At 47.6% G+C, this 14186-nt stretch overlaps 1 protein-coding gene across 1 annotated transcript; it reads left to right on the forward strand.

The window, feature by feature from the left end:
* The first annotated feature begins 3494 nt into the window (after window positions 1-3494).
* On the forward strand, window positions 3495-12525 carry KCNMB1 (potassium calcium-activated channel subfamily M regulatory beta subunit 1). Its single transcript, XM_038740410.1, has 4 exons — window positions 3495-3581; window positions 6312-6469; window positions 7236-7407; window positions 11687-12525. Exons 2-4 carry the CDS (start codon window positions 6336-6338, stop codon window positions 11954-11956), a joined length of 576 nt encoding a protein of 191 aa, XP_038596338.1. The 5' UTR covers window positions 3495-3581; window positions 6312-6335; the 3' UTR covers window positions 11957-12525.
* Window positions 12526-14186: the final 1661 nt, after the last annotated feature.

Genomic DNA, 14186 nt, shown 5'->3' on the forward strand with positions numbered 1-14186 from the left:
TCTTCTGCTGCTGCCTTCTGCATTGCCCTTTCATTAGGATTTGTTCCCTTTATTCACCTGTTAGCTCCGCAGAACTTATGTACATAACTGTAATTTATGTTGTCTTTGATCCCCTTCTAGATGGCAAACTCCCTGTGGGAAGAGAACAGGTCTACCAACTCTGCTGTACTGTAATCAGTCATATTGATTGAACCCTTACTGTGTGCAGGGCACTGTACTAAATGCTTGTGAGAGAATATAATATATTGTACTCTCCCAAGGTGTAGTTCAGTTCCCTGCACACAGTAAGCACTCAATTAATGCAATTGATTAGCACAGCACTGTATTAAGTTCTTGGAAGAGTGCAGTAATGAGTAGTCCAAATCCCCACCCTCAAGGAGCTTACAATCTAGAGGAAGAGACAGATGCTAAAATACTATACACATGTATATATCCTACCCCTAAGTAAATGTCCTTTGCAGCACAAATGTTAGTAACTCAGTCTCTTTATAGAAGGGAATGGGAACTCCTGAGAGCAAAATGAATCCAGGTAGATCGGTTAGCCTTCCCTTTCCACCACAGGGTCACCCTCTCTTCTGTCCCCTACTTCCCGCAGACCCATGGAGGGGCTAGTCAAATGGGATCCCACCCTCTCACTACTTTCCCGTCCAAGTAATTATCTCCAAGTTGCCTGAACACATTCAACTTTTAAAGCCTTGCTCTTTACCCCTCTGCCTATTACACAGATGATTTGCTCTCCTATTAATATTTCAATTAGGAGAGAGGGGAAACAGCTTGAGAGGGGGTCAGGAAGAGCTGAACGACTGCTCTCATTTCAAGGCTGGCCACACTCTCTGGAGGCACAGGATTCCCAGCAATAAAGTAAACAATGCTCCCTAATTAGAGGGAACTCCAGAGTGGTTCCCTTCACACTGGGACCAGAGAGAAGGTGGACCTGGAGCGGGGAGAGGATGATCTGGATTGAGAACAGGGAGGGTTTGATCACTGTGAGAAACTCACACTTTCTAGCCACTGCTGTATGTTCCAATCTTGACTTCACAGCCCTGGAGATAAAAGTTGAGGTAAAGGCTTCAGGGGGGACAGTGGGGTGGGAATTTTGGTGTGGAGGCAGGGAAGGGGGAGGTGATTTGGATCAGGGAGAAAGGACTGGGAAGGCTGGCAGAGGGATTGGGATTAGTGCTGAAAGTAAAAGATTTTTCATATTAACGGTTCCCACCACTGCCCCTGCCCCAGAGGCAGGTGAGTCTTTGGTGGAGGACATCATCTCTAGGAGGTCTTCCCTGACTACTTTCTAATCTCCTCAGGTGATATCTCCTTAACTGCCACTTAGGGCAGGGTGGAGACCAAGAGGGCTTCCTGGGAAGTGGGGAGGAGGGTTGGGTGGGGAGTAGCCAGGACCTCAGAGCAGAATAAAATAGGAGAGAGGACTGAGGCTGCGCTGGGAACCAAAGATGAGGCAGAGAGTGGGCCTCGGTGTCACAGCAGGGTGGTGCAGCCCTTTCCCCTATTACCTCTCCCTTCTGCATCATCTAGACCCATGGATCTGTACCAAGCAATTGACATTCATTCTACCCTCAGCATTTATGTACATATCTGCAGTTTATAGCTCCTTGTGGGCAGGGATCATGTCTGTGAACTCATATTGATGATGATGATGGCATTTGTTAAGCACTTACTATGTGCAAAGCACTGTTCTAAGAGCTGGGGGGGGATACAAGGTGATTAAGTTGTCCCCTGTGGGGCTCACAGTTTAGTTCAGTACTCGGAATACAATTAAGAACTCAAAAGATACCACTGATTGATTGATTTCAGTATCTGCCTCCCACTCTACACTGTAAACTCCTTGTAGGCAGGGTAAGTTGTCTACCACCTCTCTTGTACTCTTCCAACCACTTAGGACAGTGCTCTGCATACAGTAAGCACTCAAATACCATTAAATGATTGAATTCTGTCCAGTTCCAGCTTCTTCCAGCAGTCATCTCAAGATCTATGGCAACTGAACTGTTTCCCCACCCAATATAAAATCCATCCTGTTAACTTCCTGCAGCCTGACACTAAAGGATTCAACTGCTCTATGGCCCTCAGGTAGGAGGTGGCCAAAAGGCTTGAGGAGCTGAATCACATGGACTTCAGGATGTCATCTAATCCATTCCCCTGTTTCTTGATTAGAGATGCAGCATGACCTAACCAAAAAAAGCACAGGCCTGAGAGTCAGAGGATTTGGGTTCTAATCCTGAATCTGCCATTTGTTTGTTGTGTGACTAAGGCACATTACAACTTCTCTGGGCCTCAGTTTTCTCATGTGAAAAATGGGGACTAAAATTTTGTTCAATTTTTTACCTAGCCTACAAGCCTCAAGTGAGGCAGGGACTGTGTCCAACCTGTCTTGTATCTACCCCCAGTATTGAGTACAGTGCTTGGCAAATGCATAACAAATGCCACAATCGATATCTCCCAGAATACGGACTCCTACAACTCTCTTAGTAGTTTGTTCTTTCACCCTGAAAATGTAGAAGTTTTTCCCTCATGCCCGCTGTTTCCTTTCATCTTCTGGGGTCTGGCCATGCCCCTCAGATTCTCCTCATTGCTATATTGTACTTTCCCAAGCTCAGTGTAGTGCTCTGCACAGAATAAGTGCTTAATAAATATAATTGAATGAATGAATTTCTGTGGGGAGGAGGAGAATTGGGAAACTGAGTTGATTCTAGTTGGAAGCTAGAGGAGTAGAAGAGATTGCCCCTGAGGTAAGGTTCTGACCCAAGAAACTCAGTTGGCTCTGGAAAGATGGCAGTCTAGTTGTAATAGAAGGCAAACTATCTGAAAAGCTAGTCTGCATCGTAAAAACACTCAGTTGCCAAACAAAACCAGACTACCATTTGTTTGGGCCATTGTCTTCCGAACCACTAGCCCCAGCTTCCCCTCCCACTGACAAGATTTTGGCCCAAACAGGTTTTTCTTATTCTTATTATTAATAATAATAATTAATAATAATCATAATATTTAAGCACTTACTATGTGCCAAACACTGTTCTAACCACTGAGGTAGATACAAGTTAATCAAGTTGGACACAGTCCCTGTCCCACACGGGGCTCACACTCTTATCCCCATTTTACAGTTGAGGCAAATGAGGCACAGAAGTGAAATGACTTTCCTAAGGTCACCCAGCAGGCATGTGGCAGAGCCAGGATTATAACCCAGCTCCTTCTGACCCCTAGACCCGTGCTAAACCAACCCGCTTTTCTTTCCATGCTGCATTTCAAAGCAGCCAACATCTTCCACTCGGTTTCCTGGGGCGGGAGTGGCCCGTGCTCCTTGAATTTTGGTGTTTGATCCCGCTGGATTTGCATCCCAGCTCCTGCGGGTGGCCCTGCGGAGCGGGCCAGCCGAGCAGGCTCATTCCTTACCATGTATGGGCGGGATGGAGATGGGAGTGGGGAGCTGGAACCCAGCCCACAGCCCGACGAATCAGGAAAAGAAAGTTTCTTGCAGTTTGGGGATGGGAGTCTTTTCCTTTCTCCAGCACCCACCCACCGCGAAGCGGCCCCCAGGCTAAGGACCGGGCTAAGGCCGCGCCGGGACCGTGAGTACTGAGCCTCTGCCTCCTCTCTCACATTTTGCAGGTTTCCCCGGGACCAGCTTTCTTAGGGAAGGACATCCGGAGCCCAGGAATGATGGAGTGGAGAGAGCTGGAGCAGCGCCCCTAGGAAACCCAGGGCCAGGAGGAGGCTCAAAATCCAGGGAAGGACCAAAGCGACAGGCCGGGCAGTGAGCAAGGGGCGACAAACTCAGAAGGATTCGGTTCCAGGATGGTGGAGCAGGGGGTGACACAGGGGAGGGATGGGCCCTTATTGCCCGCAGGCCACCCGTGGGCAGCTCAGCCACCTCCAGGAGGCTCAAGCCTAAACCAGGAGCTGACCACCCCGGAGCTGCAGCCTGGGTCCTTCCCCAGACCCTCCCAGCAGCATCGCAGGAGGGAGACCCCTTCCCTTCCTCCTAGGACCAGTCCTAGGGCTGGGCCCTTAGGCTGGTGAGATGCCAGTCATTCTGGCCCCACCCAAGTCCCTCCACGTCTCAGAGGAGGTCCTGGGGAGGGGGGCCTTGGGTTCACCCTTCCCCACCAACTATCCCAGGAACCACCTCCCTGCGAGAGGAGGGAAGAGGGAGAGGAAGAACAGACTGGAAGGGGAAGGGACAAGGAGGGCTGCCCGGCTTCCCATCCCCCAGTGGCAGTTTTCCCCGAGGCCCCTCGAGGATTGTCCCCATCCCAGGCACCACCTGCTAGGTTAGCAGCTCCCTCAGTCCCGGCCTCCTGGAAACCTCTTTTGGGGGAGACAACAGGCCGGCGGTGATCTATGGGTCCCGTCTGCCGGCTTCTGCAGACTGGAAACAGTCCCCACCATGGTATGGCCAGGCTCCCTGCACACCCGGGCCCACCCCCAAAGGAGAAATGCTCATCCCTGCCCTTCCTGGCCGCACGCTGGGTCGGTGGGGGGGTCCAAGCCAGGGCCACCAGAGGCACTGCTTGCGTGCCTGGCCAGCCGAGTCCTCTCACTGTGACCTCGGCTCCACCTCCCATCAGTACTACCTTAAACCTATCATCATCAATGGTATTTGTTGAGTGCTTACTATGTGCAGAACAATCATCCATCTACGACGGGTCCGTGGTGGCCTCGGTCTGGGGATCCCCCAGTTCCCCATAGCTCCCAGGCCTAAAGCTCCCTGCTGTCAGAAAGTTCTACCCCTGGTCTAACTTCAGCCCTGCCTGTTGCAACTAATGCCCCTTTCCCACTGCTCCATCCAGGTGGAGATAGGTGGAGCGGCACATCCCCTCCTTCAAGGTGGAAAGAGCCCAGGCCTGGGAGTCAGAAGGTCACGGGTTCTAATCCCAGCTCCTGCACTTGTCTGCTGTGTGACCTTTGGCAAGTCACTTCTCTGGGCCTCAGTTACCTCATCTGTAAAATGGGGGTTGAGACTGAGCTCCACATAGGACGGGACTGTGCCCAACTCAACTCACTTGTATCCACCCTGGTGCTGAGTACAGTGCCTGGCCCATAGTATGCAATTAAAATGCCATCATCACTGTAACCTCTGTACAGGGAATCATCCCCCTTGAATGATCCTGAGCGCCACCCTACCCATCTTTGCATGGACTCTTCTCTGAGCAGCACAACTCCGTCTGAAACCGCCAAGGCGTCGGCTCCTATCGCAAGATCATCTGCAGTTTGCTTGGCCCCAGGCTTCCTGGGGAACACTGCTGAGCTGGCTTTATCAAATCCCCCATCAGCACTCACTGACCCCTCTGCCCCCACATGGAGTGAACGGGTTTGCTCGGTCTCTGCCGTGAAATCTCTCATGTTGGGGACTGGTCAGCTCAGGGCCCCTCAACTTCTTCTGGCCCAGGATATAAGGGAGGTCTTGATTTCACTCGAATGCCCCACAGCTACGCAGCCCAACTTACTAATTGCAAAGTGAGACTCCAATCCTGAACTCAAAGACTCTGGACCTCGAATTTGAGAATCAGAAACATTGTGGTGCTGAACTCTGAAATTCGATAGTCTAAAACCCTCCACACCAGCTTTGTTTCTGCTCTTTCTGGTAACCCCCCACACTTCTCTGCTGAGTTCCTCCTTCCTCTTTCCCCCTGGGGCAGGAAGAGCCATGACCAATGGAGTCAGGAGGCAGCAAACCCAGTGCCCTGAGAAGCAGGGTGGCCTAGTAGAAAGAGCACAGGCCTGGAAGTCAGAGGACCTGGATTCTAATCCCAGCCCTGCCAGTTGCCTGTGGTGTGACCTTGGGCAAGTCATTTAAGTTGTCTGTGCCTCAGTTTCCTCATCAGTGCACTTCACGGGTGGGGGGGGGGGCGCATGTTTACCACATCTGTTATATGGTACTCTTCCAAGCAATCAGTGCAGTGCTCTGCACACAGTAAGCACTCAAATACAACTGATTGAAAAAGAGGGATTCACTACTGCCTCTGTTTTCTATTTAGACCGTGAGTCCCATATGACAGGGACTTCGACCTGATTATCTTGTATATTACCCCATCACTTACAGCAGCACTTGACACATTGGAGGCACTTAATGGGTACCATTCATTCAATCATATTTATTGAGTACTTACTGTGTGCAGAGCACTGTACTAAGCGCTTGGGAAGTACAACACAACACCAAAAATGCCTCATGAGGATAAGGGATACTCCAACCTGGGAACACCAGACCCTGTGTCCACTCCCCAAGAAGTCTGGAAAAACTGCCACATGTCTCCACCAGCCCTGACTTTTGCTTTTCCCATTTAACTTTTTGCCTCCAGGAGTCCCACCTGGCCAGCGTCAGGATGGGGAAGAAACTAGTGACGGCCCAGAAGCGAGGGGAGACCCGAGCGCTTTGTCTAGGTGTGGTTATGGTATTTGGCTCGGTCATCGCCTACTACATCCTGGGGACCACCCTGTTGCCCCTGTATCAGAAGAGGTATTCATGTTTGACAGCTTCACTGCCTGCCTCCCTCTCTCCTCCCACCACTGCCCCTCCCCTTAGCAGTTAGCCTGGGTGGGCTGATCTTATTCTTTGTATGAAGGGCACAGTGAAAGTTCAAAACTGGCCAGGTGTCAGCAGCCAAACTTTATTGGATAAAAAAGTCCAGTTTTAGGCTATGAGACTCCCAAGGGACAGGCACTGTGTTTAATTTCCAGCACTCAGTACAGTGCTCAACCCACAGTAAGCACTTAAGCACCACTACTACTACAACCATTTTAAATCTACCCTGGAAAGTTCATGGGCCTGAGCGTCAGGAAGCCTGGGTTTGAATCCCAGCTTTACCACTTGCTCATTGTATGACCTCGGGTAATACAGTTTCCTCATCTGTGAAATGGGGATTAAACACAGGGAATCCATGTTTTCTACCCCTTTGACTACAGTCCCTACCCCTTGAGGGACTAACAGTCTATCTGATTACACTGTACCTATTCCAGTTTCTAGTAAAGTGCTTGGCATATAAATTCTTAAATACCATATCATTATTATTAATTCTCATAAAGCCAAAGGGAGTGGAAAGCAATAGGGAGCAACCAGGAAGAGAAGTGCTGGAAGGGTGGTAGGAGGGAGAGAAGGGCACCAGGTAAGGGAGAAGAGAAATCCATAATTTTTTTCTCCATATGTGCGTCTGTGTGCTTGCTCTCATGGGTGTGGGTGTAATACACTCCTGCGGGCATAAATATCTGTATGACTGGGTTTCCAGTGTGTGGTCACAGGTCTCCAAGTGCCATCTGATTGAGGCCGACATTAAAGACCAGGAGGAGCTGGCTGGCAGGAGTGTCCCCCAGTACCCCTGCCTGTGGGTCAATGTGACTGCCTTGGGAAAATGGGCCATGCTGTACCACACAGAGGAGACGAAGGAGAAAAATCATCAGGTAAAAGAGGGGAGGAAAAGGGGTTAGGAATGCCAACACTGAACCCAAAATCATGTTGCCCGCCTACCTCTCTGGGATGCAAAGGGACATGGAGGGAAGGAAGTCACTTGACCAAATTGCTCTGAAGGGGTCACCAAACTAAGGGAAGATGTCCTGAGAGATTGCCTCACAGACACTATCCAGTTCATCTGCTGAGAAAATTCAACACTGCCCAGGAGTTCCTCAGATCTTCCAGGTGGCCTTGGAAATCGCCACCTGTGGAACTGGCTTCACTTCCCAGAAACTTTCTGATTGCCTCATCTTTGGAGGGATTCTGTCTCCCAATCATACTGGCCTAAGATGTGATCCTGTGCATGTGCATGCAAATTCACTGGGTCATAAGCAGCCCTGTTTTAACAGAGTTGCTGTAGCTACCATTTAAAAATGGCTTGCTGGGAGCCAGTAGGATGGAAAATGATGAGACCATCCCCACCCAGTCCCTGGTCATGGAGCTAGAGGTGAGAAATTTTAGAGCAGAACCTCTCCCCATCTAGGATGAGGCCTGGTGAGTCAAGCCTGCCAAACCAGTCTTCACACTAAGATGGTGTTCCTCAGTTTGGAAACATTGAAGACTGCTTGTCTTAGAGAGAACTGGGCTGGAACAAAAGGAAACCAGAATTCACTGGATGACCTTGGCCAAGTCACTTTTACACTCTAGGTTTTAGCTTCTCTATTTGCCGAATGGGGACAATTCCTATGCTTCACCAGCAGCGTGGCTCAGTGGAAAGAGCCCGGGCTTGGGATTCAGAGGTCATGGGTTCTAATCCCAGCTCTGCCACATGTCTGCTGTGTGACCTTGGGCAAGTCACTTCACTCTCAACCTCAGTTCCCTCATCTGTAAAATGGGGATGAAGACTGTGAGCCCCACGTGGGACAACCTGATCACCTTGTATCCCCCCAGTGCTTAGAACAGTGCTTTGCACATAGTAAGCGCTTAACAAATACCATTATTATTATTATATATTGAGCATTTACCATGTGCAACATACTGTGCTAAGCAATTGGGAGGATATGAGAGTTGGTAGACCTGTTCCCTGCCTACAATAATCTTACAGTCTGGAGGATCAGCCATGTACTATATGTAAAATCCTTTTAAGCCTGAGAAAAACTGCCACACAAATCTGACACAAGCACCATTACCACCCAAGGAGGATTTTGTTAAGAGTGACAGCTATACATACACACCCTTCCAGGTTTAGGAGCAAATTGAAAACAAGTAACTTTCCCAAAGTGGTGATTTCTTATGTGCCTTATACTTGCTGTTATGCTAGTCTCCTTTGAGAAAGAACCCCTTTCCTGTGTAAGATGAAGAATGTTTTGCACCATGTTTCTCCCTGGGTTATCTGTCTCTGGTATATGAGCTGGTAAGAAGTTTTTTTTGTTCTAAATTACAGTTCTGTGCTAATTTTTATCCCTTCATCCCTGTGCAGTAATTGAGATACTGAGTCAGAAGCCCTTCCAACTCAGCCTGTCAGCACTGAGTGTATATGGAGTTGCCTCAAATGCAATAAAGTATCCCAGGACCTTTCTTCTTATAAGATGTCCAACTGCATGCCAGGCAAACCCCAACCTCACTAGAGAAGGGAAATATTTACAACTGGCATGCAGTTGACCATTACTCTCTGCTTGCATTCAGACTCCCAATTACAGAGTTAATGTGAAGTTGCAAATCTTGTAATTCAATAACTGCATCCCCAGTAGCCTTCCTTCAGAAAGCTGCACTGCCAAATCAGCCATCCATTATGCCTTCCCTGCTGGTGAGTTTGCTCCAGAGAGACCCACAGAGAGAGGGGGTGGAATTAAATGCAAATGGATAAGGGAAAACCTGGGAGCCCAGTTGCTCCGGCTTCTTATGCAAACACTCCAGAGCATCTCTTTGGTTACATATTTGCTGAAGTGAGGAGGGTATGGCTAGGAGTGGGGAGTAATATTTTTAATAGTATTTGAGTTCTTCATTATGTGCAGTGTACTGAAAGTGCTTGGGAGAGTATAGTAGTACAGGAGCTTCCTCTTGAAAAGCAGTGTGCCCTAGGGGGAAGATTCAGGGGACCTGGGGCTTCTAATCCTGACTCTATCATTGGCCTATTGTGTGATCTTGAGCCAATCAGCAGTATTTAATCAGTCAGTGGTATTTGAGAAGCAGCATGGCTCAGTGGAAAGAGCCCGGGCTTGGGAGTCCGAGGTCATGGGTTTGAATCCTACCTCTGCCACATGTCTGCTGTGTGACCTTGGGCAAGTTACTTAACTTCTCTGAGCCTCAGTTCCCTCATCTGTAAAATGGGGCTTAAAACTGTGAGCCCCACGTGGGACAACGTGATCACCTTGTATCCTCCCCAGCCCTCAGAACAGTGCTTTTCACATAGTAAGTGCTTTACAAATGCCATTTATTATTATTATTATTATTATTATTATTATTACCATGTGCAGAGCACTGTACTAGGCACTTGGAAGAATACAACAGAATTAGCAGATGTGTTCCCTGCCCACAATGAGCTTACCTTCTAAAATAATTTAATTCCCTTAGGCTGTAAGCTTTCTGTGTGTCAGGTACTGTGTCTGATAATGACAATAGAAACAGTGAGGTCTAGTGGATAGAGCCAGGCATGGGAGTCAGAAGGACCTGGGTTCTAATTCCAGATCTGCCACTTGTCACAACATTTCTGTAAAACGGACTCAATTGTAAAATGGACATTAAGACAGAGCCCGCTGTGGGCCATAGACTGCACCCAAACCAATTAGCTTGTACCTACCCCAGTGCTTAGTACATGTGTATGGCACAGAGTAAACACATAAATACCACAATAATTATTAGTACATGTTAAGCACTTACTATGTTCTAAGCACTGGGATTAATCAGATTGGAGAGTTCCTGTCCTATTTGGGGCTCATACTCTAAGAGGGATTTAAATTCCCATTTGACAGATTAAGTAACAGACCAAGGCACAGAGAAGTTAAGTGACTTGTCCAAGGTCACACAACAGACATGGCAGAGCTAGGATTAGAACCCTGGTCCTCTGAGTCACAGGCCTGTGCTCTTTCCACTAGGCCATGCTACTGTATTTGCCCCAGCTCTTGGCACAGTGCTCGACACAGACTGAGCACTTAAATCTCATAATTTTTATTATTACTCAGGCAGTGTAACAAGGATATCAGCTGAGGGCAATCCCAGGACAGTGCCAGACTCCACAGGAATATTGCTGTGTGCTTATGACTTGTGCTATGATGCAATCACTTTAAAATATCTAAACAAAATAAAAGAATATGGCTAATGTCAAATGGAATTTCAGTCAAGAGCACATTATAATCATAATGTCCTGGATTTACAAGGTACTTTTACTCATATCCTTGCAACTCAGGGGACGACGGGGTAACAACCTCTATTTTATAGTTGAGTAAACTGAAGCACTGAGATGGGAAGAGACTTGACCAAAGTCCAAGGTATGCTGTCAGTAGCAGAAGCAGCACTAGACCAGGGTTCTCCTGGCTCCAGGACAGTGTTTTCTCCACTATCTGACTATGCTGGCTTATTTTCAGCATAAAACCTTTCTCCAGCTCTAAAAGCTCTATGTGATGCATTCTTTATGAGTCAGATTCTTCCCAGGCTTCAGCTACAACCTGATTATGTATTAGGTACTTTCTGGCTCTGCAGTTCCTTTTTTGGGACCCTGGGGTTCCAGTGTCCAAAGCAGTGTAACAGCATAGTGATATGAAAGAAAAAAACAAAAAAACCCCCCAAGTCATATGTGTTTTTTCATAAAAGCCAAGGAATAACTTAGGCCCCAGGGAGAATGGCCTTCACCAGCCTAACATTAGGAAACATTTCCTTTGAGATTCTCAGAAGGATCTTTGCTGGGTATTTGCAACATCCAGTAGTAGGCATTGAGTCTTGGGAGCATTGTTATCCACTAGCACATGGAAGGTACCAGGGCCACTCCCAACATTTTCCATTAGCGATTGGCAGGGACAGCCTCCTTCCCAATTATTCTGTGCAGGAGATGATGCCAGCAACATCTTCCTGTTCTTTTCAGTGTGCGTTCCTCCATAACAGGAGAGAAAGAACATTGCTTGTGCTTGAGATTGCCATATCCCATCCAAGATAACTTGTGCATCAGTGGCATTAAGTGCCTATTGTGTGCAGAGCACTGTACTGAGTGTTTGGGGAGTACCATCTAATAGAGTTGGGGGACATTGTCCCTACCCTCAGGAAACTAACAATAGCGTTCTTGTTTCACCTTAACAGTGCTCATACATACCAACCCACCTGGAGAACTACCGCAAAGCAAGATTAGATGTGGAGAAAATTAAGGCGAATTTCAAAGAGCACCAGGCTTTCCTTTGCTACCACGACCCTGAGGAAAATGAGAGAAGCGTCCTGTACATGCGACTCTATGGGCCCCAGGTCCTGTTCTCCTCTCTCTTCTGGCCAACCTTCATGCTGATCGGGGGTGTCCTGATCATTATTATGGTGAAAATCAATCAATCACTTTCTGTACTCGTGGCTCAGCACTAGGCAATAAACATGGGACAACTCAAACCACTCTGCAATGGATACCCTTGCCCTGGCCCTCAGAAAGATTCCTCTTTCCTATCTATTCTCTCATACTTGCATAGTCCTTTCACCTCACTCAGAATCCTGGGGCACAGGAGGAGAAATCAGGTAAATATTTCCCTTTACCCATCCTAGCCTGACTGAGTGGCAGTGAAGCAGAGAACCTACTCCATGTTAAACAAATGCCTGCCAATTTCACACACGGGACCCAGACTACAGATCCATGCCAAATAGCTATCGGACACTACTGGTTTCTGCATAGATGGTGTGGTATCTCCTCATGTGTGCTTGCTAATTTTGTTGAGCAGGAAACACTGGTTTTAGAGGAAAAAGAACCTTCAGTAGCCAAACCAAAGATGAACTCGTTCATTAAATACAGTAACTCTGAAGTGGTTTTTTTTCCCTTCAGAAAAGTGCCTTATAAGTGTAAAAATTGCAGTAAAAAGGTACATTGAAGGCCAGGTAATTAAGTTCCAAATCTGGAGGCTCTGAAAGTTAAGCCATTCTGGAGGGCAAGGATTTTTCAATAAAGTAGCATATAGACAATGTAGGTGCATTGAATTAATTTGGGACAGACTCCCCCAAACGTCAGCTCAAGCACGGACACTTTTCCTTCTAATTTTCACCTAGAATGCATACGTGGGCTTGGATCACCAAGGCCAATGGGGCCATGCCCCAACAGGTCCCACCCACTGAGGGGAAGCCGTTGTTTCTGGCCACAAAGCTTTATGGGCTGGAACTGATCTTCCATCAGCCCAGGTCTTTTGGCAAAACTCAAGGGCTTCTAAACAGAGCTGGAAATACTCAAAATCTAGTATTTCTGAACCTTTAACTCTATCACCATGCATGCATTTTTTTAAAAAATTGGTATTTAAGTGCTCACTATGTGTCAGGCATGGTGCTAAGTAGTAGACACAGGCTAATCAGGTTGGACACATTTCATGTCCCAGATGGGGCTCACAGTCTTAATCCCCATTTTACAGATGAGGTAACAGGTACAGAAAAGTTAACTGACCAGTCCAAGGTTACACAGCAGCCAAGTGGTAGAACTGGGCCTTATGACTCCCAGGCACATTCACTATCCACTAGGCCATGCTGTTTCTCTGCATTACCACTGTATGCACTCTTCTTGTATTCAAAATAGGAAGTTGGCACCACTGATTCTGATTTTCCTGGACCTGTGAAGTTAGAAGCATCATCAAGAAGTGCTCCAAGAGTCACTGCCAATTTGCATACATTTGCTTGTTGCTCCCTTGAGGTCCAAAGGCCCAATCTCCCATAGCAGTTGCTCCTTTCTCCCAACAGAAGCTCAACTAACCCATCCTTGGTGTGCGTCATCCTCCATGGCAGGATGACGGAAAACCTTAGTGATTGCAACAACCCACCAATCCTCAGTGATTCCCCAGCTGATGCTTGACTAAAGTGTCCAGCCTATCAACAATCGTATTTATTGAGCGCTTACTGTGTGTAGAGCACTGTACTAAGCACTTGGGAAGTACAAATTGGCAACATATAGAGACGGTCCCTACCCAACAGTGGGCTCCTCCTAGGCTTGTCTTGAGAAGCAGCGTGGCTCAGTGGAAAGAGTACGGGCTTAGAAGTCAGAGGTCATGGGGTCTAATCCCGGCTCCGCCACTTGTCTGCTAAGTGAATTTGGGCAAGTCACAACTTCTCTGTGCCTCAGTTACCTCATCTGTAAAATAGGAATTAAGACTGTAAGCCCCATGTGGGACAACCTAATCACCTTGTATCCCCCCCCCCGCCCCCCGCCACTGCTTAGAACAGTTCTTCACACACAGTAGGTGCTTAAAAAATACCGCGGTTATTATTATTATTACTATTATTCTCCTCCAACCTCCAGACTGTTCTGCTATGGCATTAAAAGAAATCTTGTACCTGTTTGCCCAATCATGGAAATTCAGGGGAGAGCATGCAATAATGGGCATTTAAACATGATCGAGTTAGACACTAAGGAAAAATGCATTTGGAGTAATTGCTGGCTGGGAGCGGGAAGCTCTCGTTAGCTTTTAATAAACTATGCCTCTAACGAGCTTACCTTCCCCCTCCTTCTGACACGTTTCTCAAAGTGATGGAAATAAATCCATGGCAAAACATTGATGCTGTGAGGACCAGCACTGATTTCTTACACTCTATGCTCCTTCAAAAAGGCCAGCAAACTCTCCAGGTACAT

Source organism: Tachyglossus aculeatus, chromosome X1, assembly GCF_015852505.1.
Source record: "Tachyglossus aculeatus isolate mTacAcu1 chromosome X1, mTacAcu1.pri, whole genome shotgun sequence".
NCBI classification, from domain to species: Eukaryota; Metazoa; Chordata; class Mammalia; order Monotremata; family Tachyglossidae; genus Tachyglossus; species Tachyglossus aculeatus.